This window comes from Sceloporus undulatus, chromosome 3 (assembly GCF_019175285.1).
Source record: "Sceloporus undulatus isolate JIND9_A2432 ecotype Alabama chromosome 3, SceUnd_v1.1, whole genome shotgun sequence".
Classification (NCBI taxonomy): Eukaryota; Metazoa; Chordata; class Lepidosauria; order Squamata; family Phrynosomatidae; genus Sceloporus; species Sceloporus undulatus.
In genome coordinates this window covers 107,419,767-107,447,573 of record NC_056524.1, presented here as the reverse complement: position 1 = coordinate 107,447,573, position 27,807 = coordinate 107,419,767, and the positions used below count along the sequence as shown (strand labels likewise).

General features: G+C 41.0%; 1 protein-coding gene across 1 annotated transcript in view; it reads right to left on the bottom strand.

Moving 5' to 3' along the window:
- Positions 1 to 27,807, bottom strand: part of TUBGCP3 (tubulin gamma complex associated protein 3) — a 103,709-nt gene that overhangs the window by 67,398 nt on the left and 8,504 nt on the right. The window contains exons 2-6 of the mRNA XM_042457700.1: positions 23,938 to 24,045; positions 20,890 to 20,957; positions 19,711 to 19,788; positions 17,892 to 18,109; positions 13,893 to 14,065 (exon numbers count right to left, since the gene is read on the bottom strand). Of these exons, the coding sequence (XP_042313634.1) occupies positions 13,893 to 14,065; positions 17,892 to 18,109; positions 19,711 to 19,788; positions 20,890 to 20,957; positions 23,938 to 24,045 (645 nt within the window). The remainder of the gene's footprint in view (positions 1 to 13,892; positions 14,066 to 17,891; positions 18,110 to 19,710; positions 19,789 to 20,889; positions 20,958 to 23,937; positions 24,046 to 27,807) is intronic.

The window sequence follows — 27,807 nt, the reverse complement described above, 5'->3', positions numbered from 1 at the left end:
TGCTTTTGGACCATCTCAGCGGCTTTCGATACCACTGACCATGGTATCCTTCTGGAACGCCTGAGAGAGTTAGGTATCGGAGGCCACTGCGCTCCAGTGGTTCCGTTCCTACCTCTTGGGTAGATTCCAGATGGGCAGCTGGGGGCGTTTGCTCCATAAGAGGGAACTTACATCTGGTGTCCCTCAAGAGCTATTCTGTCCCCCATGCTATTCAACATTTACATGAAACCGCTGGGAGAGATCATCCGGAGACACGGGGCGTGGTGTTTCAGTACACTGATGACACCTAAATGTTTCTCCATGTCTCCGACTGATGCAGTGACTAGGGATGGCATCTCTCCTCTAAATGCCTGCTTGGAGTCGGTACTGGGCTGGATGAGGAAAAACAACCTCAGTTTGAATCCGGAGAAAACGGAAGTACTAGTGATAGGCACTCCCGGTCCGGGTGTGTGAAATTTGCCCACCTGTCCTGAATGGGGTCAAACTCCCCCTGTGAAAGATTCAGTTTGCAGTTTGGGGGTGCTTTTGGACTCGTCGCTCCAGTTGACTTCTCAAGTGGATGTGACAGTCAGAAGCACCTGTTACCGCTTCGGCTGATACGCCAGCTGTGACCCTACTGTGGCCGGGGGGAACTGAAACGTGGTACATGCTCTGGTAACCTCTCGGTTGGATTCTGTAATGCGCTCTACATGGGCGCAACCCTTGTACCAAACCCGGAAGCTTCAGCTAGTGCAGAATATGGCAGCAAGGGTGGTCACTGGATGTTCCAGGCTGACCATATCTAACACCGGTTTTGCAAGATCTCCATTGGCTGCCTGTTCGCTTCCGGGCACAATACAAGTGTTGGTTATAACCTATAAAGCCCTAAATGGCTTGGGCCCAGGTTACTTGGAGGACCACCTCTCCCCATATAATCCGCCCCGCACACTCAGGTCAGCCGGGAAGAATTTGCTGAGGATCCCAATGGGCGAGATATGTGTCAACCTCGCAAAGGGCCTTTTCCATCTCAGCCCCTAGGATCTGGAACACCTTCCCGATGAGCTCCGCTCCACCACCTCCCTGGGATCTCTTTAAAAGAGACTCAAACCTTCTTGTTTCGGCAAGCCTTCCCCGATGTTCCTTGATTCATGTGACTCCCCCCTATATGTACTGTACTATCGACTGCACCTCAGCTAGCCTGGATTTGATGTATGGTTTTAATTTGTTAACTGTAATTTTTTTATGAAATTTTATTTATGTATTGCAATTTTTATTCTGTATTATCTACTCTGTCATTGCAATTTTTACCTGTACACCGCTTGATCACTGCGGAAAAAGCGGGTTTGGGGTTTTTAAATAAAACTTATTCTATTATTATATTATTATTATTATTATTATTATTAACTGGACTGAGGACTATTGAAGGGGCCCTTCTCCCATCCCCATAACAAAAGAAATACACTATGAGTGGAATAAGAAAGGACCTTCTCTGCTGTAGAAACATCAGCTGTGGTGCTCAAATGGGACCCAATGGTGGCTTACTTCTGGTGCCAAGTTAAAACACAGCTTTTATTCAGATCGTATTCACATTTTTTATATTTTACATATTTTACATTTTTAAGGGTTGATATCTTTTTAGACGGTTTAAAAAATTAAACCCATTTTACATTCTTAATTTGTTTATTGTAAATTGCCCTGGGTTCTTATTGATACAAGGCAAGATATACATTTTTTAATCATGCAACAGTAAACCATGTCCCCCTTTGGCAGTGATAATAGATTATTGGTGCAATCACTTGCTTCTGTCTCAAAGTACACTGATTTCTTAGCGCACTTACGTATTACTCATAAATAATAATTTAATAATTTGTTTTATTTATTATACTGCTATTCCAAAGATTCATAGCGGTGAACAGCAAGTAAGCTAATTGCAAGTAAGCTAATTTGCCCCCAACAGTCTGGGTGTACTCATTTTAGCGACCTCGGAGGATGCAAGCCTGAGTCGGCTTGGGCCCTTTTGCTGGTCTTGAACTCGCAACCTTGTGGTTTGATGTGAATGACTGCAGAACAGGCATTTAACCACTGCGCCACCAGGGCTCATGTATAAGTCTTAGAAATTTTAGTAAAAAATTGACCCAAAAAATCCAAGTCAACTTATCCATGGGTAAGTACTGTTCACTAACTCTTATATAAAAAAAGGAACCATCCTCTGCGTGAAGTCAAGAATATAATCTCTCCTGGAACACTGACTCCCCACTACTCTCTCATTCATCCAGCCTTTAGTTGTCAGCATAAACAGTTATGCCTGCTGGATTTTGTAAGTTCTTGGGCATCATTTTCCTTTCCTTTTCTTCTTTCTTTAGATCCTTTGTTACATGACCCTACACTTTACTCTCAACTTATCCACAACATCATATCAAAATCCATAATTTTGGTTCCAAAATCTGGTTTTGACTATAAATGAGGTTGATTTGTAGTTGAGTTATATTGGTTGTGGGCATTTCTCCCACAATTGGGGAGGGGGGATGCTTTCATAACTTTCAATTTACCTTTCTATCCATTTCTTCTAAGGCTCTAACAACCAGGATCCAAAGATCATCCAGTGGAATTCTGATTTTCCTCAAGCTCATACTCACTGATTTATCAAAATCAGCTTTTGAAACCCCTCAATGTTAAAAAACAAAACCAAAATCAGTTTACCCTACATTTATAAAACACAGGCTCAAAGCTCCCTTAGGTACTGTAGGTGAAATTCGTTCTGTTTCTTAGGATTCACATCCATGGTCTGCAAATGCATACCTTAAACACAAGTTAATTACAATAAAGCTATCAAAGAATTAACCTACGTTACTACCACTTCAGCTCAAACTACAGCCGACATCCTGTTGCATGTCCTTCTCGCTATCCTCTTGTTCTTTTGATAGGAAATGCTGAATTGCAGTGGTTTTTCTATTCCACAATCGGACAGAGATTCCTTCAAAAACTGTCTCTCCTCAACTCAAGCCAGCACCATTACACTCCAACCGAAACATGTAAATGGGAGAGTGTAGCATCACTAAACATGGAGAGACTTGCTTCCAAATAAATATGTACAACACGCCACAGTTAAAGTCTTTTTAGAAGAAACAAAATTGAAGTCAACAATCTGAATGAGCTCTGCCTATGTCAATCTTTGGATATTTTATATCCAATAAAAGTGAAAGCTGAAATAGTCTGTATTCGGATTTATTCCCACTGAAAGCAGACAATGTGGTTTTAAAACAGGACCCTGAAGTAATTCAAGAGCAAGCACTGTGATGAAAGGTTGCAGGGTTATAGTCAATGAAATGCCATTTTGCTCACCACTTATATCCCTTCCCGCCTTTGACCTTGGCAGATTACGTAAACCGTTGTTGTTGAAAGGCCTTTTGAGGTAGAATTCTGTCAAGTAGGCTGGCCGGCTGTTAAAGTCCAAGCAAGTCGTGCCCCCAGCTGTTGCCGAACGACAATCGCCCACTCCTGCCCGTTGATAGGATTTGTCTAAGAAAAGAAAAGCCTTCTATAATATGATTAGCACTAAATTTTTGTTATGACAGATCAATTTTTATTACTGTAAAAAAATCTCATAGTCACCCCTTTCTCTGAGTAGAGAGGCAAAAAGGCAAGCTTTTGTTCATCTGGAAGTACCTAAAAGAAGCACCAACCCTTCTAACTCTCTATCAATGCAGGGTGAGTACAAAACAGGTATAGAATTTGAAGTCTTTGGCATCAATTTATTTTGCTACATGTTTTACATCACTTGTTACATTGTCCTAGTTTTACCTTCAATTTATCCACAGGTCATTTAAAAAGCCATTTTTGGCCCCAAAACCTGCCTTGGCTTATACATGAGGTCAACTTCTAGTTGAGAATATCAGACAGAGGTTTTAAAACTGCCAAACTTGTGTCACAATTATAACAATTAAAGCATTTCTCAACTCCTGAGAGTGCCCCATAAACTGCTGTATATAAAGATCAGGGTATCAGCCCTAAATTCTATGGGCAAGCCATGAGAAATTAAAAAGCTCAGAAGACCTTTTCTACAGTCTATTAAGCGTAGCACAGACTAAAACAGACTCTCATCCTTCGTGTCTGTTTGTTGCAAAAAAAATGATACGGCAAATCACTGTCTTTAAAAGATGGATATTTTGGCTGCCTTCTGAGACAGAGAGACTACCTCCACCACCAGGTGAAGCCAAAAATCTGCCCGAATGAAGCCTAGAGCTTGTGTTTTCATGACGAATGTCTTTAGTGATCTTTGCAATCAGAAAACAAGTTCAAAAATTTATTAACAGTCAAGCATTCCCACTTACATAAACAGAGGTTTTCCCCCTTCCTGTAAATTCCCATAGGATGCACACTCATCTGGGATAGTTTTGTGTGGTTTTTCGGGCTATGTGGCCATGTTCCAGAAAGTTCTTCCTGCCGTTTCGCAGCATCTGTGGCTGGCATCTTCAGAGAATGTTTGCCTGGAACGGACTTTGGGTATCTGTGTGGACCTGGGAAGGCAGGAGTGAATTTGCCATGTATATTGTTTTTGTTGCTAATGGCAGGCCTCAGGGTGGAGGGTCTGCCAAAAAGGATGATGCTCTGCTTGGATGGCTCACTGTCTGCTGGGAGATTTCTCATTGCATTTGTTGAGTCTTTGTCTTGCTGTCATCTGGGACAGCCTTCCCTATTTAGTCCGACTAAATCCACCAAACACGCTTGCCTTGAACTATTACCACATACCTAATAAGTACCATTTTGGCCCGTCCCTGCATCTGACCTCCTGGCTCTCAGAAGGGAGTCAACAACTCAGGACAGAAGCCACAGGACTATGTGGCCAAACAGCACTGGCCAAAAAAAAGCTGCTTCGGGTCTCTTTGGAGGTATGTTGTTTAATGATGTACGCATTCTTAATGAGCGCCAGAAGTTTTGTACCAACGCTTGCTACCCCAACCTTACTTAGGCTTGAAAGCATGTGGCTTTGGCACGGCTTCCCACCCTCTTGGGATGCATGTACTCATTTAAACGAGCATTACTTCCACATAGAGCCCGCCAAAAGACGCCTTTATTTGTGTCCTGCTGTGTTCAAGCCCTATTATTTCCCTAACCATCTCAGCGAAAAATAGGAATTAGGTCTTCGTTCTGTTTTACTATATATTATATAATTGTGTATGTACGGTCTGTTATTTTTCTGATGTTTTGTACTATGTATTTGTATTGGAAATGGTTATGTTTTTGTTCACGGAAAAACTTAATAAAGATAATTTTAAAAAGAACGAAAATAGAAATTAGTTCATCTCTCTCAATAGTGGTAATGTCACCTCTAGGGTGGCTACTCCACAAAATGTCATTCCCTAAACAAAACAAAGGATCATCCTCCACCTTCTAATCGAGACCGAGACACCAGGGTTCTTATAAAATTCACGGATCTGCCATCTCATTCCAAACATCCCCCCTTCCACCCATACTAGCGGTTTACATAACACGTAAGGAGATAGAATAACGCTTCCCACTAAACAATGCCATTACTCTTTATGGAGCTGCACATATGGCTCATGATGGCGGGGTCTACAGACCGCCGCTTTGCTGCGGTCTGGCCGCCGCACCGCCAGACGTGTCCGTCGGGGGAGCCGGCGCCTTTCAACCGGCCCGACCTCCGCGCGCGGAACCGAAAAAAGAAGCTCAAAATGGCGCAGCTTCTTTTTGCGTCGACGTTTGCCGTACGTATCGACGCGGCGCCAGTGGGCTGCGTCGCTACGTCAAGCAGCGGCGCGACGCGTCTGGACGTTGTGCGTCCGATACGTTAAAGACTGGCGCCGGCCATTGTTAGAAAACGGCTCGGCGCCATCTTGTTACGGACGGAGTCTCGTTACGAGGCCCAGGGGCGTCTAAAAGCGACGCCCCCTTTTTTAAAATGGGCCGTCCTCCGGACGTCCCAAAGGGCCGTCTAGAAAGGCCCCTCTTAGCTAAATCCTGGGTCTGAAGAGTGTGGCCAGACAGAACAGCGAGTTTAACCATGACAACCTGTATCTTTAACTACTTTACTTTAAGCTCTAAGAATTCCAGAAAAGTCGGGCTTCCTCCATTCCTGTAAAAGAAACTACCAGGTGGCAAATGTGTCTGTACTGCCACAGTGAGGCACTGAAGGGGAAAAAAACAATAGGAAAGTCATTATAATTTCTTATTTAATTCCCGGAACTGAAAAAAATGGTGATGGTGAAGATTGAAAGTGTGAGATTAGAAATATATTTACGGAATTGATGTATGAACTCCAGCAAACTTTTATAACCTGATGCTGAGGAATTGCTGGTCTAGGAGCCAAGGAAGTCTACTATTTTGATATTCTAACAACCTGATCCCATAACCAAGAGGAGGTGCTATGCCTTTATGATGCTGCTTTTCATTTTTGTGTTGAACCTCATGCTAGGAAACAACTGCTTTACAGTGTTCTCTCTTATTTATTCAGTTCTTCCGGTTAACTATTAGTCTTAATTTGAGCACTATTGAACGAAAGCTAGAATCTAAAAGAGTGATAAAATGTAGTAACTAATAATTATAAACCACTTATGCTTTCCACTCTTAGCCATAACAAGTTAACATGCACTTAAAACTCATTAAAACGTACTGAAAAGAAATACACTGCAGCCCCAAACAGATTTGGGCCAAATGATGTGATTTCCGGCCATGTTTGGGCGTAGCCTTTAGATGACGCACACCCTGAACACGGCCGGAAGCCCCCCAAGGCTGTGTCTTGTGGAAGAACCATGGAAAGGAGCGGAAGATCCTTGCTGGCTGGTTCAGGATCACAGCAGCAGTCCAGATCAGAGCTTGGGTGCCTGCAGTTGCCATGGTCCTGCAGCATCAGGGCAGGACAGCCTTCTATCCACTCCTTTTCCCCCATCTGCTTCAGGCCTGTATTGGCCGCTACTCTAAAAAGAAGATGTAACAAGCTGATATAACATATGATTGTTATGAAAATGGAGATGTGGTTACAACAAAACAAATTAGTTGCCCATTTTCTTTAAATCATCTAAGAATTTGATTTTTTCCATTTCTGACCCAAGATATACTTTAGATCCAAGGTTCTGCACAAGCTTTTATAAAAGCTAGATACAGTGTCCTCTTATGTTCTTTTTGAAAGACAAATCCAGTGTGGTCCCATCAGAGAGAAGAGTAGGGGTCTTGGATCCAAACTACCTGTGAAAAGAACTACCACTCATGGGAAATAATGGTTCCTTCCCACAAATTTTGATGTGAGAAAGATACTGTACATTCCTCTATAGATCTGTGCAAGACATCAATGGGATTCACTCAATTTATTGGGACTTATTTCCCAGTTAAGTATGCTTACGGTCAAGTGTTTTCTCTAGCATTATGTGGCTTAAGCATGTAAGTAGAAGATTACTAACAACTTCTAAAGGACACTCTACTCTGTTCCAAATCCACTCATATGTCAAATAATCTCTGAGGCCTCTACCATATTCCCTTGCTTTTGGCATTTTGGCAGGAGGAAATGGCAAAGGGCCTTCTCAGTAGTGATTGCCGTATCTATGGAGTGTCTCTCCACACAAGGCTCATCTGGCACCTCCTTTAAGGTTTTCCAAGCACAGATCTTTTGTGTTACCTTCCTTTTAATTTTCTAATTTGTTTGTAAAGCCTGCTGAAAATTTGCTGTACTGCTGTTTCCTCTTTTTTATTGCCTTACTGATTTCCTTGTTTTCATGTACACCACTATAAGGCGTAGAAGAACAGAAGATAACAAACTTAAAATAATTATATCCAAATTAGACTTATGGTTCCATGCTGTTGATGACAGCTGCATTCTATTTAGATAGACATTCTTTGTATAGCAAGTTTTCACTGTTACGTTCAGTTGCTATTTATTGAAGCAAACTCTCTCTCTGAACAGTTAACTGCAAGATGAGCAAGTTTCATTACCCTGGGAGACATGACTGTGGAGTTGGTGTGGGCCCATTCGGAGCATACATGCCTAGGCTGCTGATCCCACTGCTTCCCATACTGCCGAATTCTGGCGCAGACTGGGCCTTCCGGTCCTGGTAATCAGAGGAAGGCTCTGAGGTCTGGCATAGTAATAGGGAGTCGACGTGAGCATCCCGTGGCAGTGCTTGAGCAAACAGTTGTAGCAAAACTTGAAACCTTGACAGGGTGAAGGGGAAAAAAAGGTTAAAAACCAGTATCTCTACCAATTAAAAAGCTAAACTTTTCTCTCCCACTGCATTTTACTTACCATGTATCTGCAACTATTTAAAATTAATAAAAACACAGTATACCACATACTCTCTCATCATCATCATCACCACCACCACCCCCACCACCCATTATTGTTGTTGTTGTTAACTGTATCCTGCCTTCATCCCAGAATTGGGGACTCTCAGATGGATTACAGTTTTAAAAGAGCAATACAGTTAAAAACATACAAAACATTAAAACTTTTAAAATAGAATTATAGTCACATATTAAAACACTTCAAATCTCTATTTAAGAATACTAAAGTGCTAATTAAAAAGATTTAAAAAGCTATTGAAACAATACCATTTTATAACAATACAGCACTCCCAGCTTGTTCTTTCACATCTTTCCGTATATTAAAACCTGTAAAATAAAAAAAGATTTTACTTTGCCTACAGAAGGAGAATAGAAACTGGGGGTTGTTGTGGCCTCTTAGGGCGTTTCCACAATCTAGGGGCAGCCATTCAGCGGGGCCTTCTCTTGCTTCACCACCAACCAGGCCTGTGAAGTTGATTGGGACCGAGGAGACGGCTCCTCCCTGATGGACCTTAGGGCCTGAACAGGCACATACAAGGGAATATGCCCATAGCTGGAACCCTGAGCCCAAATTAGCGCTTTATAGGTTTTTTCTTTCATAACTGGCTTTTTTAATTACTGTCCATGGGAAACACAACCGTGGAGCCCGTGGAGCCTATTTTGAAGTAGTTACAGTGCCTGTAAACCTGTTGTACATTTAACCTTTTTCACGCCTTTCCAACCATCTGTCTTTCCCAAAGAACACATGTGGAACTTCCGGTTGCTAGGTCGAGGTAACTCGGAGGCGAAGGGTTAGGCTCCGTCTCCAACTCCTTTCTGCGGGATTCATTTTAGGTATTCGACTTGCCATTCTGTTTAGTAAACCAGGAGAATACCCAAGCCGGGTGGGGGGTCTGTGTGCAGCACTAGGGTGTGAGGTGTCTGAAGGGGGCTAGAGAGCCCACCCCCTCTCCTTTTGTCGTGGGGAGCCCGTCTGGCAGGAGAGAGTAGTGGTCTCATGCGAAAGCCGAAGCCAGCCGACGCGTTGTAAGTTTAGTCAATCAGACTTCCAACCTCGGACCAGCAACCTTTTTCTTTGCAAGAATTCCCTGTTGTGAAACCCCAAAAACCAGTTGGTATATACGCTACACATTTACTTGGGGCTGCCCGCAGAGCTAAAGGCAACCCATTAGGTTATTTTGTCTCTCAAAGGCCTGAAACGAGCTTGAGGCTGTGCTGAGTCAAGCCAGGAAAGTACGAGATTTTTTATGTTTGCTTGCTGCTGACCGGCTTGTCACAGAACTGTTGTTGAATTTTTCCCTGCTCAGCAGGCGCGTCTCTTTTGATTATATCTAGCTATATTCAATTTATTTTTTATAAATGTTAGAGGAGTACCGGCGCAGCAAGCTGAAGATAAACTCAACCTTGGCAAAACAGGAGACTTTATTATGAATATAGCTTGGAAGAGACTTTTGTTCGTTACCCTTTTCACCTATAAGGTTTGATTACAAAATTGCCAGCAGTATGTGTTAAAGGAGAACCCACTATCCAACTGAATCAACCAAAGCAGAAAGTGTTGTTACTTAGACCAATTATAAAAGACATTGTCCCAGTATATTAATTAAGAGGCGAATATTGAATTTCATTACAACAACTGGAACCTGCAACTTTTTGAGATTAATAGGAAGAAAGAAAGGGGTGTACAATGTTGATCAAATATAACGCATCTGACTTTGATTGACTGACCTTAATTATCTGACTTTGAGTGAGCAAAATTGAATCTGACTCTTAACAACCTGACGGGAACTAAGTTGGGAACGCGGGAATAGATCTGAGAGATTACTGAACTAGACAACTAATAATTCAGCACTGGCTTGTAGTGATTGAGCTGTCATTACAAGATTTGATTTGAGGAAAAATACCCTAAGTGTATAACAACTCACGTTACAGTAAATAAGGACAAAACTTCTAAAACTTAAATGGAAACCAAGACACGCTAAGAGGTCAAAAGAAAACTGACTGGATGCAACAAGGACTTAAAATCAGCAGTAGTAAAACCTCTGCTAAAAAAGCCCTCCCTGGACCCCCTGATTCGGAATAACTATCGGCCTGTGTCACTGCTGCCTTTTCTGGGGAAGGTGATCGAGAGAGCAGTTGCATTCCACCTTCAGGGGGATCTTGGAAGAAACAGATTTTCTAGACCCATTTCAAACCAGCTTCCAGGCAGGCTATGGAGTTGAGACTGCCATGGTCGCCTTAGTCGATGATCTCCGTCTGGGCATGGACAGGAGAAGCGTGACCCGTTAGTGCTTTTGGACATCTCAGCGGCTTTCGATACCACTGACCATGGTATCCTTCTGGAACGCCTGAGAGAGTTAGGTATCGGAGGCACTGCGCTCCAGTGGTTCCGTTCCTACCTCTTGGGTAGATTCCAGATGGTGCAGCTGGGGGGGCGTTTGCTCCAATAAGAGGGAACTTACATCTGGTGTCCCTCAAGGAGCTATTCTGTCCCCCATGCTATTCAACATTTACATGAAACCGCTGGGAGAGATCATCCGGAGACACGGGGCGTGGTGTTATCAGTACAATGATGACACCTAAATATGTTTCTCCGTGTCTCCGACTGATGCAGTGACTAGGGATGGCATCTCTCCTCTAAATGCCTGCTTGGAGTCGGTAATGGGCTGGATGAGGAAAAACAAACTCAGTTTGAATCCGGAGAAAACGGAAGTACTAGTGATAGGCACTCCCGGTCCGGGTGGTGAAATTTGCCCACCTGTCCTGAATGGGGTCAAACTCCCCCTGAAAGATTCAGTTTGCAGTTTGGGGGTGCTTTTGGACTCGTCGCTCCAGTTGACTTCTCAAGTGGATGTGACAGTCAGAAGCACCTGTTACCAGCTTCGGCTGATACGCCAGCTGTGACCCTACTTGGCCGGGGGGACCTTGAAACAGTGGTACATGCTCTGGTAACCTCTCGGTTGGATTTCTGTAATGCGCTCTACATGGGGCAACCCTTGTACCAAACCCGGAAGCTTCAGCTAGTGCAGAATATGGCAGCAAGGTTGATCACTGGATGTTCCAGGGCTGACCATATAACACCGGTTTTGCAAGATCTCCATTGGCTGCCTGTTCGCTTCCGGGCACAATACAAGGTGTTGGTTATAACCTATAAAGCCCTAAATGGCTTGGGCCCAGGTTACTTGGAGGACCACCTCTCCCCATATAATCTGCCCCGCACACTCAGGTCAGCCGGGAAGAATTTGCTGAGGATCCCAATGGCGAGATATGTGTCAACCTCACAAAGGGCCTTTTCCATCTCAGCCCCTAGGATCTGGAACACCCTTCCCAATGAGCTCCGCTCCACCACCTCCCTGGATCTCTTTAAAAAGAGACACAAGACCTTCTTGTTTCGGCAAGCCTTCCCCGATGTTCCTTGATATCATGTGACTCCCCCCTATATGTACTGTACTATCGACTGCACTCAGCTAGCCTGGATTTGATGTAATGGTTTTAATTTGTATAACTGTAATGTTTTTATTGAAATTTTATTTATGTATTGCAATTTTTATTCTGTATTATCTACTCTGTCATTGCAATTTTTACCTGTACACCGCTTTGATCACTGCGGAAAAGCGGTTTATAAATAAAACTTATTATTATTATTATTATTATTATTATTATTATTATTATTAACTGGACTGAGGACTATTGAAGGGGCCCTTCTCTCCATCCCCATAACAAAAGAACTACACTATGAGTGGACATAAGAAAGGACCTTCTCTGCTGTAGAAACACAGCTGTGGATGCTCAAATGGGACCCAATGGTGGCTTACTTCTGGTGCCAAGTTAAAACACAGCTTTTATTCACATCTGTACATTACATGTTTTTATATTTTACATATTTTACATTTTTAATGGTTTGATATCTTTTTAGACGGTTTAAAAAATTAAACCCATTTTACATTCTTTAATTTGTTTTATTGTAAATTGCCCTGGGTTCTTATGATACAAGGCAAGATATACATATTTTAATCATGCAATCAGTAAACCATGTCCCCCTTTGGCAGTGATAAATAGATTATTGGTGCAATCCACTTGCTTCTGTCTCAAAGTACACTGATTTCTTAGCAGCACTTACGTATATACTCATAATAATAATTTAATAATTTGTTTTATTTATATACTGCTATTCCAAAGATCATAGCGGTGAACAGCAAGTAAGCTAATTAGCAAGTAAGCTAATTTGCCCCCAACAGTCTGGGTACTCATTTTAGCGACCTCGGAAGGATGCAAGCCTGAGTCGAGCTTGGGCCCTTTTGCTGGTCTTGAACTCACAACCTTGTGGTTTTGAGTGAATGGCTGCAGAACAGGCATTTAACCACTGCGCCACCAGGGCTCATGTATAAGTCTAGAAATTTTAGTAAAAAAATTGACCCAAAAAATCCAAGTCAACTTATCCATGGGTAAGTACTGTTCACTAACTCTTATATAAAAAAGGAACCATCCTCTGGTGAAAGTCAAGAATATAATCTCTCCTGGAAGCGCTGACTCCCCACTACTCTCTCATTCATCCAGCCTTTAGTGTCAGCATAAACAGTTATGCCTGCTGGGTTTTGTAAGTTCTTGGGCATCATTTTCCTTTCCTTTTCTTCTTTCTTTAGATCCTCTGTTACATGACCCTACACTTTACTCTCAACTTATCCACAAATCATATCAAAATCCATAATTTTGGTTCCAAAATCTGGTTTTGACTTATAAATGAGGTTGATTTGTAGTTGAGTATATATGGTGTGTGGCATTTCTCCCACAATTGGAGAGGGGGGATGCTTTCATAACTTTCAATTTTACCTTTCTATCCATTTCTTCTAAGGCTCTAACAACCAGGATCCAAAGATAATCCAGTGGAATTCTGATTTTCCTCAAAGCTCATACTCACATGATTTATCAAAATCAGCTTTTGAAAATCCCCTCAATGTTAAAAAACAAAACAAAATCAGTTTACCCTACATTTAAAGAACACAGGCTCAAAGCTCCCTTAGGTACTGTAGGTGAAATTCGTTCTGTTTCTTAGGATTCACATCCACTGGTCTGCAAATGCATACCTTAAACACAAGTTAATTACAATAAGCTATCAAAGAAATTAACCTACGTTACTACACTTCAGACTCAAACTACAGCTGACATCCTGTTGCATGTCCTTCTCGCTATCCTCTTGTTCTTTTGATAGGAAATGGCTGAATTGTAGTTGTTTTTCTATTCACAATGGGAAGAGATTCCTCAAAACTGTCTCTCCTCAACTCAAGCCAGCACCATTACACTCCAACCTGAAACATGTTAACTGGGAGTAAGCATCATTAAACATGGAGAGACTTGCTTCCAAATAAATATGTACAACACTGCACAGTTAAAGTCTTTTTAGAAGAAACAAAATTGAAGTCAACAATCTGAATGAGCTCTGCCTATGTCAATCTTTGGATATTTTATCATCCAATAAAAGCTGAAAGCTGAAATAGTCTGATTTCAGGATTTATTCCCACTGAAAGCAGACAATGTTGGTTTAAACAGGGACCTGACGTAATTCAGAAGCAAGCACTGTGATGAAAGGTTGCAGGGTATAGTCAATGAAATGCCATTTTGCTCACCACTTATATCCCCTTCCCGCCTTGACCTTGGCAGATTACGTGAAACAGTTGTTGAAAGGCCTTTTGAGGTAGAATTCTGTAAAGTAGGCTGGCCGGCTGTTAAAGTCCAAGCAAGTCGTGCCCCCAGCTGTTGCCGAAGACAATCGCCCACTCCTGCACGTTGATAGGATTGTCTAAGAAAAGAAAAGCCTCTATTAATATGATTAGCCACTAAATTTCTTGTTTATGACAGATCAATTTTTATTACTGTAAAAACTCATAGTCACCTCCTTTCTCTGAGTAGAGAGGCAAAAGGCAAGCTTTCTGTTCATCCTGGAAGTACCTAAAAGAAGCACCAACCCTCTCTACTCTCTCATCAATGCAGGGTGAGTACAAACAGGTATAGAATTTTGAAGTTCTTTGGCATCAATTTATTTTGCTACATGTTTTACATCCTTTGTTACATGTCCCTAAGTTTTACCTTCAATTTATCCACAGGTCATTTAAAAAGCCATAATTTTGGCCCCAAAACCTGCCCTACCTGCCCTTGGCTTATACATGAGGTCAACTTATACAGTAGTTGAGAATATCAGAAGAGGTAAAACTGCCAACTTGTGTCACAATTATAACAATAAAGCATTTCTCAACTCATGAGAGTGCCCATAACTGCTGTATATAAAGATCAGGGTTATCAGCCCCTAAATTCTAGGGGCAAGCCATGAGAAATTAAAAAGCTCAGAAGACATTTTCTACAGTATATTAAGCATAGCACAGAATAAACAGACTCTCATCCTTCAGTGTCCTGTTTGTTGCAAAAAAATGATACGGCAAATCACTGTCTTTAAAGATGGATATTTTGGATGCCTTCTGAGACAGAGAGACTACCTCCACACACAAGGTGAAAGCCAAAATCTGCCAGAATGAAGCCTTAGAGCTTGATGTTTTCATGAGAATGTCTTTAGTGATCTTTGCGATCAGAAAACAAGTTCTAAAAATTATATTACAGATCAAGCATTCCCACTTACATAAACAGAGGTTTTCCCCCTTCCTGTAAATTCCCATAGGATGCAAACTCATCTGGGATAGTTTTGTGTGGGTTTTTCGGGCTATGTGGCCATGTTCCAGAAAAGTTTCTTCCTGACGTTTCGCCAGCATCTGTGGCTGGCATCTTCAGAGAATGTTTGCCTGGAAAGGACTTGGGTATATATGTGTGACCTGGGAAGGCAGGAGTGAATTTGCATGTATATTGTTTTTGTTGCTAATGGCAGGCCTCAGGGTGGAGGGTCTGCAAAAAAGGATTGATGTCTGCTTGATAGTGCTCACTGTCTGCTGGGAGATTTCTCATTTGCATTTGTTGAGTCTTTGTCTTGCTGTCATCTGGGACAGCCTTCCCTATTTAGTCAGGACTAAATCCATCAAACCAAGCTTCCTTGAACTATTAAAACATACCTAATATAGTACCATTTTTGGCCCTGTCCCTGCATCTGACCTCCTGGATCTCAGAAGGGAGCTCAACAACTCAGGAACAGAAGCACAGGACTATGGGCCCAAACAGACTGGACAAAATAAAAAGCTGCTTCGGGTCTCTTTGGAGGTATGTTGTTTAAATGATGTATGCATCTTAAGAGGCCAGACGTTGTGCCAAAGCTGCACCCCACTCCTTAGGCTTGGAATGTGGCTTTGGCACGGCTTCCAACCTCTTGGGATGCATGTATCATTTAAAGAGCATACTTCCAAAGAGACCCAAAGAAGCTTTATTTTGGCCTGTCTGTACAAGCCCTATATTTCCCTAACCATCTCAGAAAATAGGAATTAGTCTTAGTTTGTGTGTGTGTGTGTGTGTGTGTGTGTGTATATATAGTATGTACTGGTATATTTTATGATGTTTGTATATGTATTTGTATTTGAAATGTTGATTTTATGTTTTTTTCAGGAAAAACTTAATAAAGATAATTTTAAAAAGAAAGAAAATAGGAATTAGATCCCTCTCTCTAAAGTGGTAATGTCACCTCTGGGGTGGATACCCCAAAATGTCATTCCTAAACAAAACAAAGATATCTCCATAGGCTCTTAGTAAATCCTGGGTCTGAAAGGTGATGGCCAGAAACAGCTGAGTTTAACCATGAAACATGTATCTTTAAATACTGTTACTTTAAGCTCTAAAGAATTCCAGAAAAGTCGGGCTTCCTCCATTCCTGTAAAAGAAACCTACAGGTGGCAATGTGTCTGTACTGCCACAGTGAGGCACTGAAGGGGAAAAACAAATAGGAAAGTCATTAATTTTCTTATTTAATTCCATGGAACTGAAAAAATGGTGAAAGATTAGAAATAATATATTTACGGAATTGATGTATGAACTCCAGCAAAATCTTATAACCTGATGCTGAGGAATTGCTGGTCTAGGAGCCAAGGAAGTCACTATTTTGATATTCTAACAACCTGATCCCATAACCAAGAGGAGGTGCTATGCCTTATATGATGACTGCTTTTCATTTTTGTTAGAACCATCATGCTAGGAAACAACTGCTTTACAAGTGTTCTCTCTTATTTATTCAGTACTTCCGGGTTAACATATAGTCTCAATTTGAGCACTATTGAAGAAAGCTAGAATATAAAAGAGTGATAAAATAGTAACTAATAATTATAAACCACTTATGCTTTCCACTCCTTAGCCATAACAAGTTAACAGCACTTAAACTCATAAAACGTACTGAAAAGAAATACAACTGCAGCCCAAAACAGATGGGCCAAATGATGTGATTTCCGGCCATGTTTGGGCGTAGCCTTTAGATGACGCACACCCTGAACACGGCCGGAAGCCCCGCCAAGGCTGTGTCTTTGTGGAAGAACCAGGCCAAAAAGGAGCGGACAAGATCCGCTCCTTCTGCTGGCCTGGTTCAGGATCACAGCAGCAGTCCAGATCAGAGCTGGGTGCCTGCAGTTGCCATGGTCCTGCAGCAATCAGGGCAGGAGCAGCCTTTATCCACTCCTTTTCCCCATCTGCTTGAGGCCTGTATTGGCCGCTACTCTAAAAAGAATGTAACAAGCTGATAAAATATGATTTGTTATGAAAATGTAGATGTGGTTACAAAAACAAATAGTTGCCCATTTTCTTTAAATACATCTAAGAATTTGATTTTTTCCATTTCTGACCAAGATATACTTTAGATCCCAAGGTTCTGCACAAGCTTTTATAAAGCTAGATAAGTGTCTCTTATGTTCTTTTTGAAAACAAATCCAGTGTGGTCCATCAGAGAAAGAGTAGGGGTTTGGATCCAAACTACCTGTGAAAAGAACTCCACTCATGGGAAATAATGGCTCTTTCCCACAAATTTTGATGTGACAAAGATACTGTACATTCCTATATAGATCTGTGCAAGACATCAATGGGATTCACTCAATTTATTGGGACTTATTTCCCAGTTAAGTATGCTTACAGTCAAGTGTTTTCTCTAGCATTATGTGGCTTTAAGCATGTAAGTAGAAGATTACTAACAACTCTAAAGGACACTCTACTCTGTTCCAAATCCACTCATATGTCAAATAATCTCTGAGGCCCTCTACCATATTCCCTTGCTTTTGGCATTTTGGCAGGAGGAAATGGCAAAGGGCCTTCTCAGTAGTGATGCCGTATCTATGGGATGTTCTCTCCACAAAGGCTCATCTGGCACCTCCTTTAAGGTTTCCAAGCACAGATCTTTTTGTTTACCTTCCTTTTAAATTATTCTAATTTGTTTGTAAAGCCTGCTGAAAATTTTTTGCTGTACTGCTGTTTCCTCTTTTTTATTGCCTTACTGATTTCCTTGTTTTCATGTACACCACTAAAGGAGTAGAAGAACAGAATATAACAAACTTAAAATAATTATATCAAATTAGCTTATGGTTCCATGCTGTGATGACAGCTGCATTCTATTTAGATAGAATTCTTTGTATAGCAAGTTTTCACTGTTACTTCAGTTGCTATTTATTGAAGCAAATCTCTCTGAACAGTTAACTGCAAGATGAGCAAGTTTCATTTACCCTGGGAGAAATGACTGTGGAGTTGGTGTGGGCCCATTCGGAGCATACATGCCTAGGCTGCTGATCCCACTGCTTCCCATACTGCCAGAATTCTGGCCAGACTGGGCATTCCGGTCCTGGTAATTCAGAGGAAGGCTCTGAGGTCTGGCATAGTAATAGGGAGTCGAGTGAGCATCCCGCGGCAGTGCTTGAGCAAACAGTGTAGCAAAACTTGAAACCTTGACAGTGAAGGGGAAAAAAAGGTTTAAAAACCATATCTCTACCAATTAAATAAGCTAAACTTTCTCTCCCACTGCATTTTACTTACCATGTATCTGCAACTATTTAAAATTAATAAAACACAGTATACACATATCTTCATCATCATCATCATCACCACCACCACCACCATTATTGTTGTTGTTGTTAACTGTATCCTGCCTTCATCCCAGAATTGGGATTCAAGATGGATTACAGTTTAAAAGAGCAATACAGTTAAAAACATACAAAACATTAAAATTAAAATAGAATTATAGTCACAATATTAAAACACTTCAAATCTCTATTTAAAAGAATAAAGTGCAATTAAAAAGATTTAAAAAGCTATTGAAACAATACATTTTATAACAATACAGCACTCCCTAGCTTGTTCTTTCAAATCTTTCCGTATTAAAAACCTGTAAAATAAAAAAAGATTTTACTTGCCTACAGAAGGATAGAAAACTGGGGGTTGTTGTGGCCTCTCTAGGGAGTTCCACAATCTAGGGGCAGCCATTCAGAAGGCCTTCTCTTGCTTCACCACCAACCAGGCCTGTGAAGTTGATGGGACCGAGAGAAGGGCCTCTCCTGATGACCTTAGGGCCTGAACAGGCACATACAAGGGAATATGCCAAATCTTACTAATACCTGGCATATGAATTAACTCCCAAGCTTCCAACTACAGAGCAGATTAAAACTTAAATACAATTATTAGTTTCAGCTTGAGAGAGCACTGAATCCGTTCTTGAATACATGAAAATCCCCCATATCTCTGCACTGTATGTTGGAACAATGAGAAAGCGCTGTCTCCAGAAATCTACCTGTAAGCTTAGATCATTAGATCGCTTTTCTAGAATGCCCTCTTTGGGGATTGTTCAACTTGTTTCTGCCTTATGGCAACCCTGCAATGATGGGATTTACTTGGCAAGATTTGTTCGGGGGGGGGGGGTGCCTTTGCCTTCCTCTGAGGCTGATAAAATGGGATTTACACAAGGTCACCCAGTGGTTTCTGTGGCCAAGCAGGAATTCGAACCCTGGCCTCCAGGGTCATAGTCCAATGCTTAAACCACTACAGCACACTGCCTGGGGATGCCTGGTGACAAATTTGATGATTTATTTACCTTGCCATTTAAAAAACGTTTTCATTATCTTAAGCATTTTAAATTTTTTAACGTTTAATTTCACTTTTGTCTGCTGGTTGCTCTGTCAATATTTAGGTTTGTTCTAACTAGTTTTAAGAACTATCTTGAAATCACTGATTATAACGATATTTTAAACAAACACTGACCAAGACCCCTCATGCTTTCAGTGCATCATAAATACCAGCCAGCACCATTATGCTGGATCCTACAGTTGCACAGCCAGATGCACAATAGATGCCATGAACTTGCCCACTGTGCAACAATCAAATAGTTCCCCACCCACCACATCAGAAGTGAGAAAGAGGGCTGTGTGTCTCTGTGCGGAATGTTTGGCTGTACTGCACTTACTTAAATGATCTCCCAGAAAGTGCATCCATATAAGCAATGATTTTTACACCATCACACTGGCCTGGAAGAATTCCACCCACAATATTATTTACCTTGTTTGACTGCTTACGTGGATCTTCACTGAGGCTGAGCAGGAGGTAGAGGATTGACCATCTGTTTTTCAAAATGCCCTTATAAAAAAAACATAAGAATATGAGAAACAATACCATGGTTTGGAAATGAATTTTAGAAAGCAATTTCTCAGCCAGCTTCATAGTGCAAAGCAAAGAGTTGCAGGTCCACATGGTTCAAAATGGGTAGTAATATTAGCAGGTCTGTTGTTATTTACCTCTTTTTTGTTTACGGGACTCCCTTTATGTCGTTTTCCCGCTTTTCCTAAAGGAAAATACCAAGCCTGCCTCTTAAATTCTTTGTCTCCCATTAATGACCTGTTTGCCCCTGCTGTGCCTGTAGAACTCATGTAGGTTAGGTGGGCTGCCTTCATTGTGCTTTTTCAGTGACTAACCCATCATAGCCACATAATTACGTATCGCTACAAAGGAATGGATGATTCCTACTTGCTCCATGCATATTCTGAAGAGTACAGTCCTAGGTTCCTTAAAGTCTCATCAGTCCAAAGGTACTATTTCATCTACTAACATCTGTAGTATATGAGGAAAAAATGATTTGCAGCTTAACAAAAAGACTGACAGATTTACCACACCAGGGCTCGCTACCAATTTATGCACTGTGGTATTTAAGGAGCTATTCTAGTGCTCTTTGAAGTCTGAAAGTTATTGAACTTACTTCAGCACTGAAAGAGGGGGCAAGATTACAGTGCCAAGAAATAATTTGTTTTTCTGCAATATGTGAATGTATGAACTTTGTGGAACTTCACCCTCAAAACCCACTTGTATTCTTTCGATTAACAAGTGTGTTTCCACAACCTTAGACTTCAAGTACAAAACAGGAACAGCCAAGATCACTTAAGAGGACAAAAGAATGCTTCATCAATAAATCAATATGCATTATCTTAAAAATAGATAGCGGTGAGGTAAGTTTAACATAAAAAGTAAAACACTTTTCTGCTGATCTGTGTCCTTTCCATAAAGAGTCATTTAAAACAAAAACTGTGTGTGTGTGTGTGTGTTACAATTTTGCAGGACAGGAGACTGGAACTAAAGCATACAAAAAGCATTTCTAAAAACCAAATGGTAAATAAACTACACTAGTGGTAGTCACAACACATCAAACAACAAGTCACTGAGCTTATACAAAATTCATTCCTGTACCTGTGAGTGTAGTTTTCTGTATAGCTCTGAAAATACAGCAGCACTTTCTTCCCTTCCTTGCCGCACAACTAATGAGAGAGAGAGACTTATTAGGTTAATGTAAGTCTGTTATGTATAATAGTAACATTTAAACCAAATATTACTGAATTTTATTCTATGAGTTCTTAGAAAGCAAATGGTATTAGTACTTGTTCTATCACTACAAAATTTAATTTCAAAGTCCCCAGTTCCTCCCTTGCTGTAAAGTAACAATACTACTATGCAGCACTTTGCAATGGTGAGGAGAGTGCTCCACACACCCCTCCAATCCCTCCTGAACTCTGCCATGTACATTCTCAATTTCTTTTGTCTAAAATGGCCGATTGCGCCCTCTAAGGTGTTTTGCTCCATTTTTGCCATTTTCTGTTATTTGTTTTTTTAAAAAGATCCATGGGGGACTAAAATAGGCCAGATGGAGGAAATGTGGCAAAACAGTCAACCCACTTGAGGAATACAACTGACTATTTGGAACCCTGGGGGTAGGGCTGAGGGGCTGGAGAGGCCATAGTGGGATCCCTGGGAAGTACAGAGTGCCCAGATTTTGCCCAACTGGGCAGAACATGTACGTTTAGCCATCTCTGTTGCAAGCACCAGCATCGTGCTCCTAATCTATAAACTAGAGTTCCCATGGATTCCCTCATTTGTTGTGCCATGACCGCAACCACCATGTCTGCAAGTTAACTACCTATCAGCTCCCTATGTCACACAAATTAATTTCCTAGGAACTTCACTTTTATATAGAAAAAATGTGATACGACAAACACACACACAAGAACCAAGGTCCTTCTGCACAACTAAGGTGTGTATTTATTATAGGCTATCTTATTATAAGCTATCTTTGAGAAAAGAATAAGCAAGGATTACTTAGAATTTGGGCTACCAGAATTTGAGCAATTGTGCTAATGCATACTGCATGATTCCTTTCACTTGGCTCCTACTGAAAGCAAGAGCAGTTAAAGTAACCAAGGACAGACTAACAAAAGAAAGCTTAGTGTTATGTTCAGAATCCGAACTAACCTCTCCTGTAAGAAGTCAGAGTCTGAAGGCAGCATTTATAGTATATGTCAGGGTTGGAGGCAATACTAAGCTTTCTGTTGCTGATAAATTCCTGATTGCTTTGGCTGATCTTGCTGCAGTTCTGAAAAATATCTCCAAGGGTTCATATAAAAAAACTTTCAAGTACAAATAAGTATTACAACCACAGATTGATTCTGGATGTTCAAATAGCTGTTTATGTGCAATTTTGAGCAATGAGAAATGATTATATATTGTTATATATGGCGATAATATTAAATGATAAAATAAAATATAAAATTTATTTTTTTAATTGGAGTTGCCAAAATCACACCTGCCACTATAGTCATGGCACATAGGGAATTCTGGGAGCCAGCACCCAAGGCACTAATCCTTCCAAGCTGCATATCAAACATGTTTCCATCCATGGGTTTTTCAGTGGGTTTAACAGTCAATCCTATCCATGTTTACAAGAAAATAAGCCCAGTATGACTTTGTTTGTTTTTTTAGTAAACATGCACAGCAACAGACTTCTAAGAAGAGGAAGGGCTAATCAGGAGGACCATCATTTAATGACTTTCAAATATGTTTTACAAAACCTAAAAAGCAGACTGTAGTATGATTAGATAATTTCATGACTATGATCAGTGAATGGGAATATGTCTTATTCTTAAAAAAAACCATAAACTAGAATAGGCCCAATGAATCAAGTACCAAATGGACTTGTGTCAATCACATTAGTTTAATAGGTCTATTCCAGCAGAAAATTACAAATGGTCCTAAGTCTGCATCCACAAACAAGAGTGAAACATATCACCCTTAATTACTTTTCCTTTAACAGTACAGTTTGAGCATCCCTAATCAAGAAATCCAAAAAACCTTAAACCCTGAAACTTTCTGCTGCCAGTCACGCCCTTCCACCTTTGAGGCAAAAGCAGTAGCAGGGTTCCTTTTCGTTTGTTTCTCAGATCCTCAGTCTGTCTCCAGCCCTGCGTCTCATACATAGCACTAGTAGAGAATGAACGAAACATGAAGCTGCAGAGATGTAGGAGGCTGGAGAGTCACAATGGTCTGTGAAATGGTGGAAAGCATGGATTTGTGTTAAGCGCTACGCTTAGATTCCTACCATTTCCCATTTCCTCAGTCTCTCCAGCTTCACAAACAGAGTTAATACTATGCTATTTGTGTTGTGCATTATGTATATGCAAATACAGGAGTGCCAAACTGTGAAAAAGATTGAAATACAAAACATTTCTGATGCCAAGCATTTCGGATAAGGGCTAATCAATCTGTAGAAAATGTCAGAATTTTTTTAAAAAATTTCATATCTAATTTTTTTCACTAAAAGAGATTATGTTAAGAGAATGAACTCAAAACATTACAAAACCTGATGTCTACTAAAACCTATAGTTTCTAGAAGCCAGTTCTAATGTAAATCAACTGTACACTTTCTGAATTGAAACTTTCACCATACTGCACATGTCTTTTTCCAGTTTACACAAAGGACTCCATTTTGGTACCTGTCAAATGAAGGTCACAAGCCCTTGTTGCAAAAATGATAAGACGACAGCCAAAAAACTGTAGGGAAAGAATATTTTAAAAATCTAGATGTGCCTGACTTTGTGTCTGTGTATGTGTGTGTGTGTGTTAGTGTTATAAATGTGTCTGCACACAGCTCTCATGTACAACTGACAACAAACCCTTTGTTCTTGTCAGAGAGAAATAACAAACGAGGAAGAAGAAAAGAAAGTCCAGTTCAGTACATTATTGTGTCTTGGCCATTATCTCCCCTTGCCTCTTCTCTGTATTACAAGGATTCATATTACAAAATACAGTAGATAAAATTACAGTACACAGTATATTGTGAAACTAGGTGATATTTTGTCCAAAGCGGGTCTGCTCGGTCATACTGAGCAAATCACTGCAAAAGTCAGCTAGCACTATAAACTGCATAAAAAGCTTCGATTGTCATATTGTTAAAAATAAGAAACTTACGTTCTTTTTTTATTTTTTCAGCTACAAGAAATTCATCTCTTTCAACAGTAGGTGCAAAATTACTTCCAATGACTCGAACTGCGTACTGAAACTGCTGAGCAACATCAGCTGAAATAAAAATTATCATTTGTCAACATTTACTAGTAAGACATTGGTAACATTAGTCACATATACATATAAGTGAATAAAACAAAAACATATATAAATCTGGTTGAAACCAGAGACTCAAAAAACTTGAACAGATTTTACAAGTGCTCTTCACACCTTCTCAGATCCAGAGCACTGCTTCAGGTCCACAGTTTATCTTAGGAAGGGGAAGGGAATAACAGGTAGGGCAGGAGAGGAGAAAGGGGGAACACAACAGTGAGTACACAGAAGCTAAAGACTTGAATTTGTTGTTAGTATGTGCCTTCAAGTTATTCCTAACCTATGGCAAACCTAAGGCAAACCAATCATAGGGTTTTCTTGACAAGTTTTGTTCAGAGGGGGTTGCCATTGCTTTCCTCCTCCTCATTCAAATAACCACCCCATTTCTTTGGTACTGTTCACTGGAATTTTTACAATCCAGATGCAGACATTTAGTTCTTCCTACCATCACCTCAAAATCTAGTGGAAATGCGTAACAAGATGAAGCTTAATAAAAGTAAATAAATCAGTCCTATATCCCCTTGCAAGGAACACTCTAGTTTGTGTCTTGAGACCCTTTCCTACCAAAAGAGGATGCACTCTCTGTATCTTCAACATGACATGAATACTACAGAGTTTTTCTAATCATTGCCTCCTAGCCTGCTGAGTGTGCAAAGGCCCTCAGATGCTGATGGAAGGAGGTGTCATCAACTATACTATCCCAAATTAATCTGATTTCAACTATTTTGCCAAGTATGACCTTGGAAGCTAAGCAGAGTCAGTCCTGGTTAGTACAGTACGTCCGCGTCATACGCGGGCGCCTTTTACATGGCTTTCAGCTTATGCTGAAAGCCATACGATGGAGGTTTCAATGGTGTGCATGTCCATGGTGTGTGCACCGCACCACACATCATGCACAAGCCCCATTATTTTCAATGGGGCTATTTGCCTTACGTGGAGGGATCTGGAAAGTCCTCACTGTACTTGAATAGGAGATCGTCAAAGTGCTATAGGCTATAGTTTAGAGAAAGAAAATGGCAAAACTACTTTTGAGTAGTCCTTGCCTAAGAAAACTCTATGAAAGTTCATGGGGTCATGGTAAGTCAGTAGGTGACTTTAAAGGCATACGTGTGCCTACACAAACACTAGGATCATACTGCCCCATAAAGCCACAAGAATAGGAGCTTTACACCATCTCTTTTCCTCACTTTCCCACATGCAGGAGAACACCAACAATGGCCAACAATCAACAGCACTTTGGAATCATGCATAGATGGGCAACTATCCAAGATTCAGAGACCATACCTATTGTTAGTTTGACCTCAAAGAACCACAACCTCCACCCCTTTTTTTCTTAACATGTCAAACAAATTTATTCAAAATCCACTTCCACATATTTTGAGGATGTGGTGGAAACATATTTGGTTTTTAAAGAATAAAATAAATACCTGAGCATTTTTAGACCAAGGAGAGGCCCTTTTAAAAAAGGAAGTAATCCCAATGGGCATCAGAGAAACATTCTGAGTTTTTTTTAAAAAAATGACAGGGAAGTGGACACCTCAAAAACAGCCTTGCTCCAAAAGACACTTGCCCTAAACAGTGCTTTTATGTTTCTCTCTCCTCAAAAGATTGGTATAAATATATTTTAATTATAGACATTTGCGTCTGATTTGAAATAATTTGAAATCTCTCATACTGCAATGTTTCTATTCTAGTATTTGGGAAGATATAAATTAATCATTATGAATGGGATTAACAAGGAAGGGTTGCAGTGTTGAGTTGGTCCTCTCTTGTGTTAGATCACAGCTGCTCCATTCCACCTCCCTGTCCTTCCTGCTGAAATTACTCAGTATAAAGCATTCAATGAGCACATTCACTCCTTATGGTACTGTTTGTGGGCCCTTCTCCTGGTTTTGGTTTTTTAGATATTCTGTTGTTACCTTCCTCTTCTGCATGAGCAGTGCCATTATGGTTACATAAACAGCACTGAGAAAAGAAAGAGCGCTTTTGGAAATATATGATGTTCAGGTAACTCTCTCAAGAATCATGTGTACCTTTTGCTTGGGACAGTATAAAGGCAGCACGACTCAGCAAATGATATTCCTATAGTGCAAGTTTGAAAAAAGGAAGATGTAAATAGTATCTGAATCACTGTTTTAACTATTATAAACACTGAAATGGAAAAGTATCCCTGACCCTAGCCTCATCTGCTCTAACTTCCTGCTAGACTTCATTCTACATTTGGCAGAACTAGGTCAGCAAAACAAGAGGACCGCTGGGCAGCTGCTATTTCAGAGAGATGAATGCCAAACTCCTTTGCCAAAAACAGCGGGAAGGCACTCTGCAAACTCAGGGAGCTGGGGATGTTTAGCCTGGAGAAGAGAAGGTTAAGAGGTGATATGATAGCCCTGTTTAAATATTTGAAAGGATGTCATATTGAGGAGGGAGCAAGCTTGTTTTCTGCTGCTCCAGAGAACAGGACCCAGAACAATGGATGCAAGCTACAGGAAAAGAGATTCCACCTCAACATTAGGAAGAACTTCCTGACAGTAAGGGCTGTTCGACAGTGGACCACACTCCCTCAGAGTGGAGTTTCCTTCCTTGGAGGTCTTTAAGCAGAGGCTAGATGGCCATGCTTTGATTTGGATTTTCTGCATGGCAGAATGGGGTTGGACTGGATGGCCCGTGTGGTCTCTTCCAACTCTATGATTCTATGAGTCTATGAAACTAACATCCCAAGAAAAAAAGCTTCCATCTTGCAGTTCCTAATGGGCTTTATAAGGTGGGACATGCCAGCATGGTACAGTGGTTTTAATACTGGACTAGGACTCCAGGAAACCAGGGTTCAAATCATTGTTCAGCCATGAAAACCCACTGGGTGTTCTTGGGCAAGTCACACTTTCTCAGCCTCAGAGAAAGGCAAAGGCAAATCCCCTCTGAACAAATTCTACCAAGAAAATCCTGTGATAGGTTTGCCTTAGAGTCACCAAAACTCAGAAATGACTTGAAGGCACACAACAACAACATGCCTGTACACAGAAAAAGAAGCCTTCTTAAAATCCACTCCTGATGATCCACAGCTAAGCTTGTATCTTGTTACTTTGGCTTTTAAAGACACAGTTTCTCAATTGTAATATTATTGTGTTCTAATAATAATAATAATAGGTTTTATTTATATACCGCCCAATCACTGGGAATCCGAGCGGTTTACAATAGAGGGGATAACAGACAGTTCCCTGCCCACAGGCTTACAATCTAAAAGACACGACACAAAAGGAGAAGGGAATGGTGAGGGGGGGAGGGAATCAGGTCCAGCATTCTTCTCTCCCTCTGAGGCCTGGACCAAGGCAGATGGACCGGAGGGAGGGCTCTTCTTCTTCAGGCTAGCCCCTGATGGAACTGGGCCAGCCTTCTCTCTCCCTCAGAGGCCGAAAGATGACAGTTAGGGAGGGAGGAGCCTTCTTCTTCAGGCTAGCCCCTGATGGTACTGGCCCAGCCTTCTCTCTCCCTCAGGGGGCACCTGAGAAATGGACCGGAGGGAGGGCTCTTCTTCTTCAGGCTAGCCCCTGATGGAACTGGGCCAGCCTTCTCTCTCCCTCAGAGGCCGAAAGATGACAGTTAGGGAGGGAGGAGCCTCCTTCTTCAGGCCAGCCCCTGATGGTACTGGGCCAGCCTTCTACTGGGTTTATTGTGTGCCTTGAGTCCCTGTACTGGGAGGAAGGCAGGATATAAATAAACATAAGC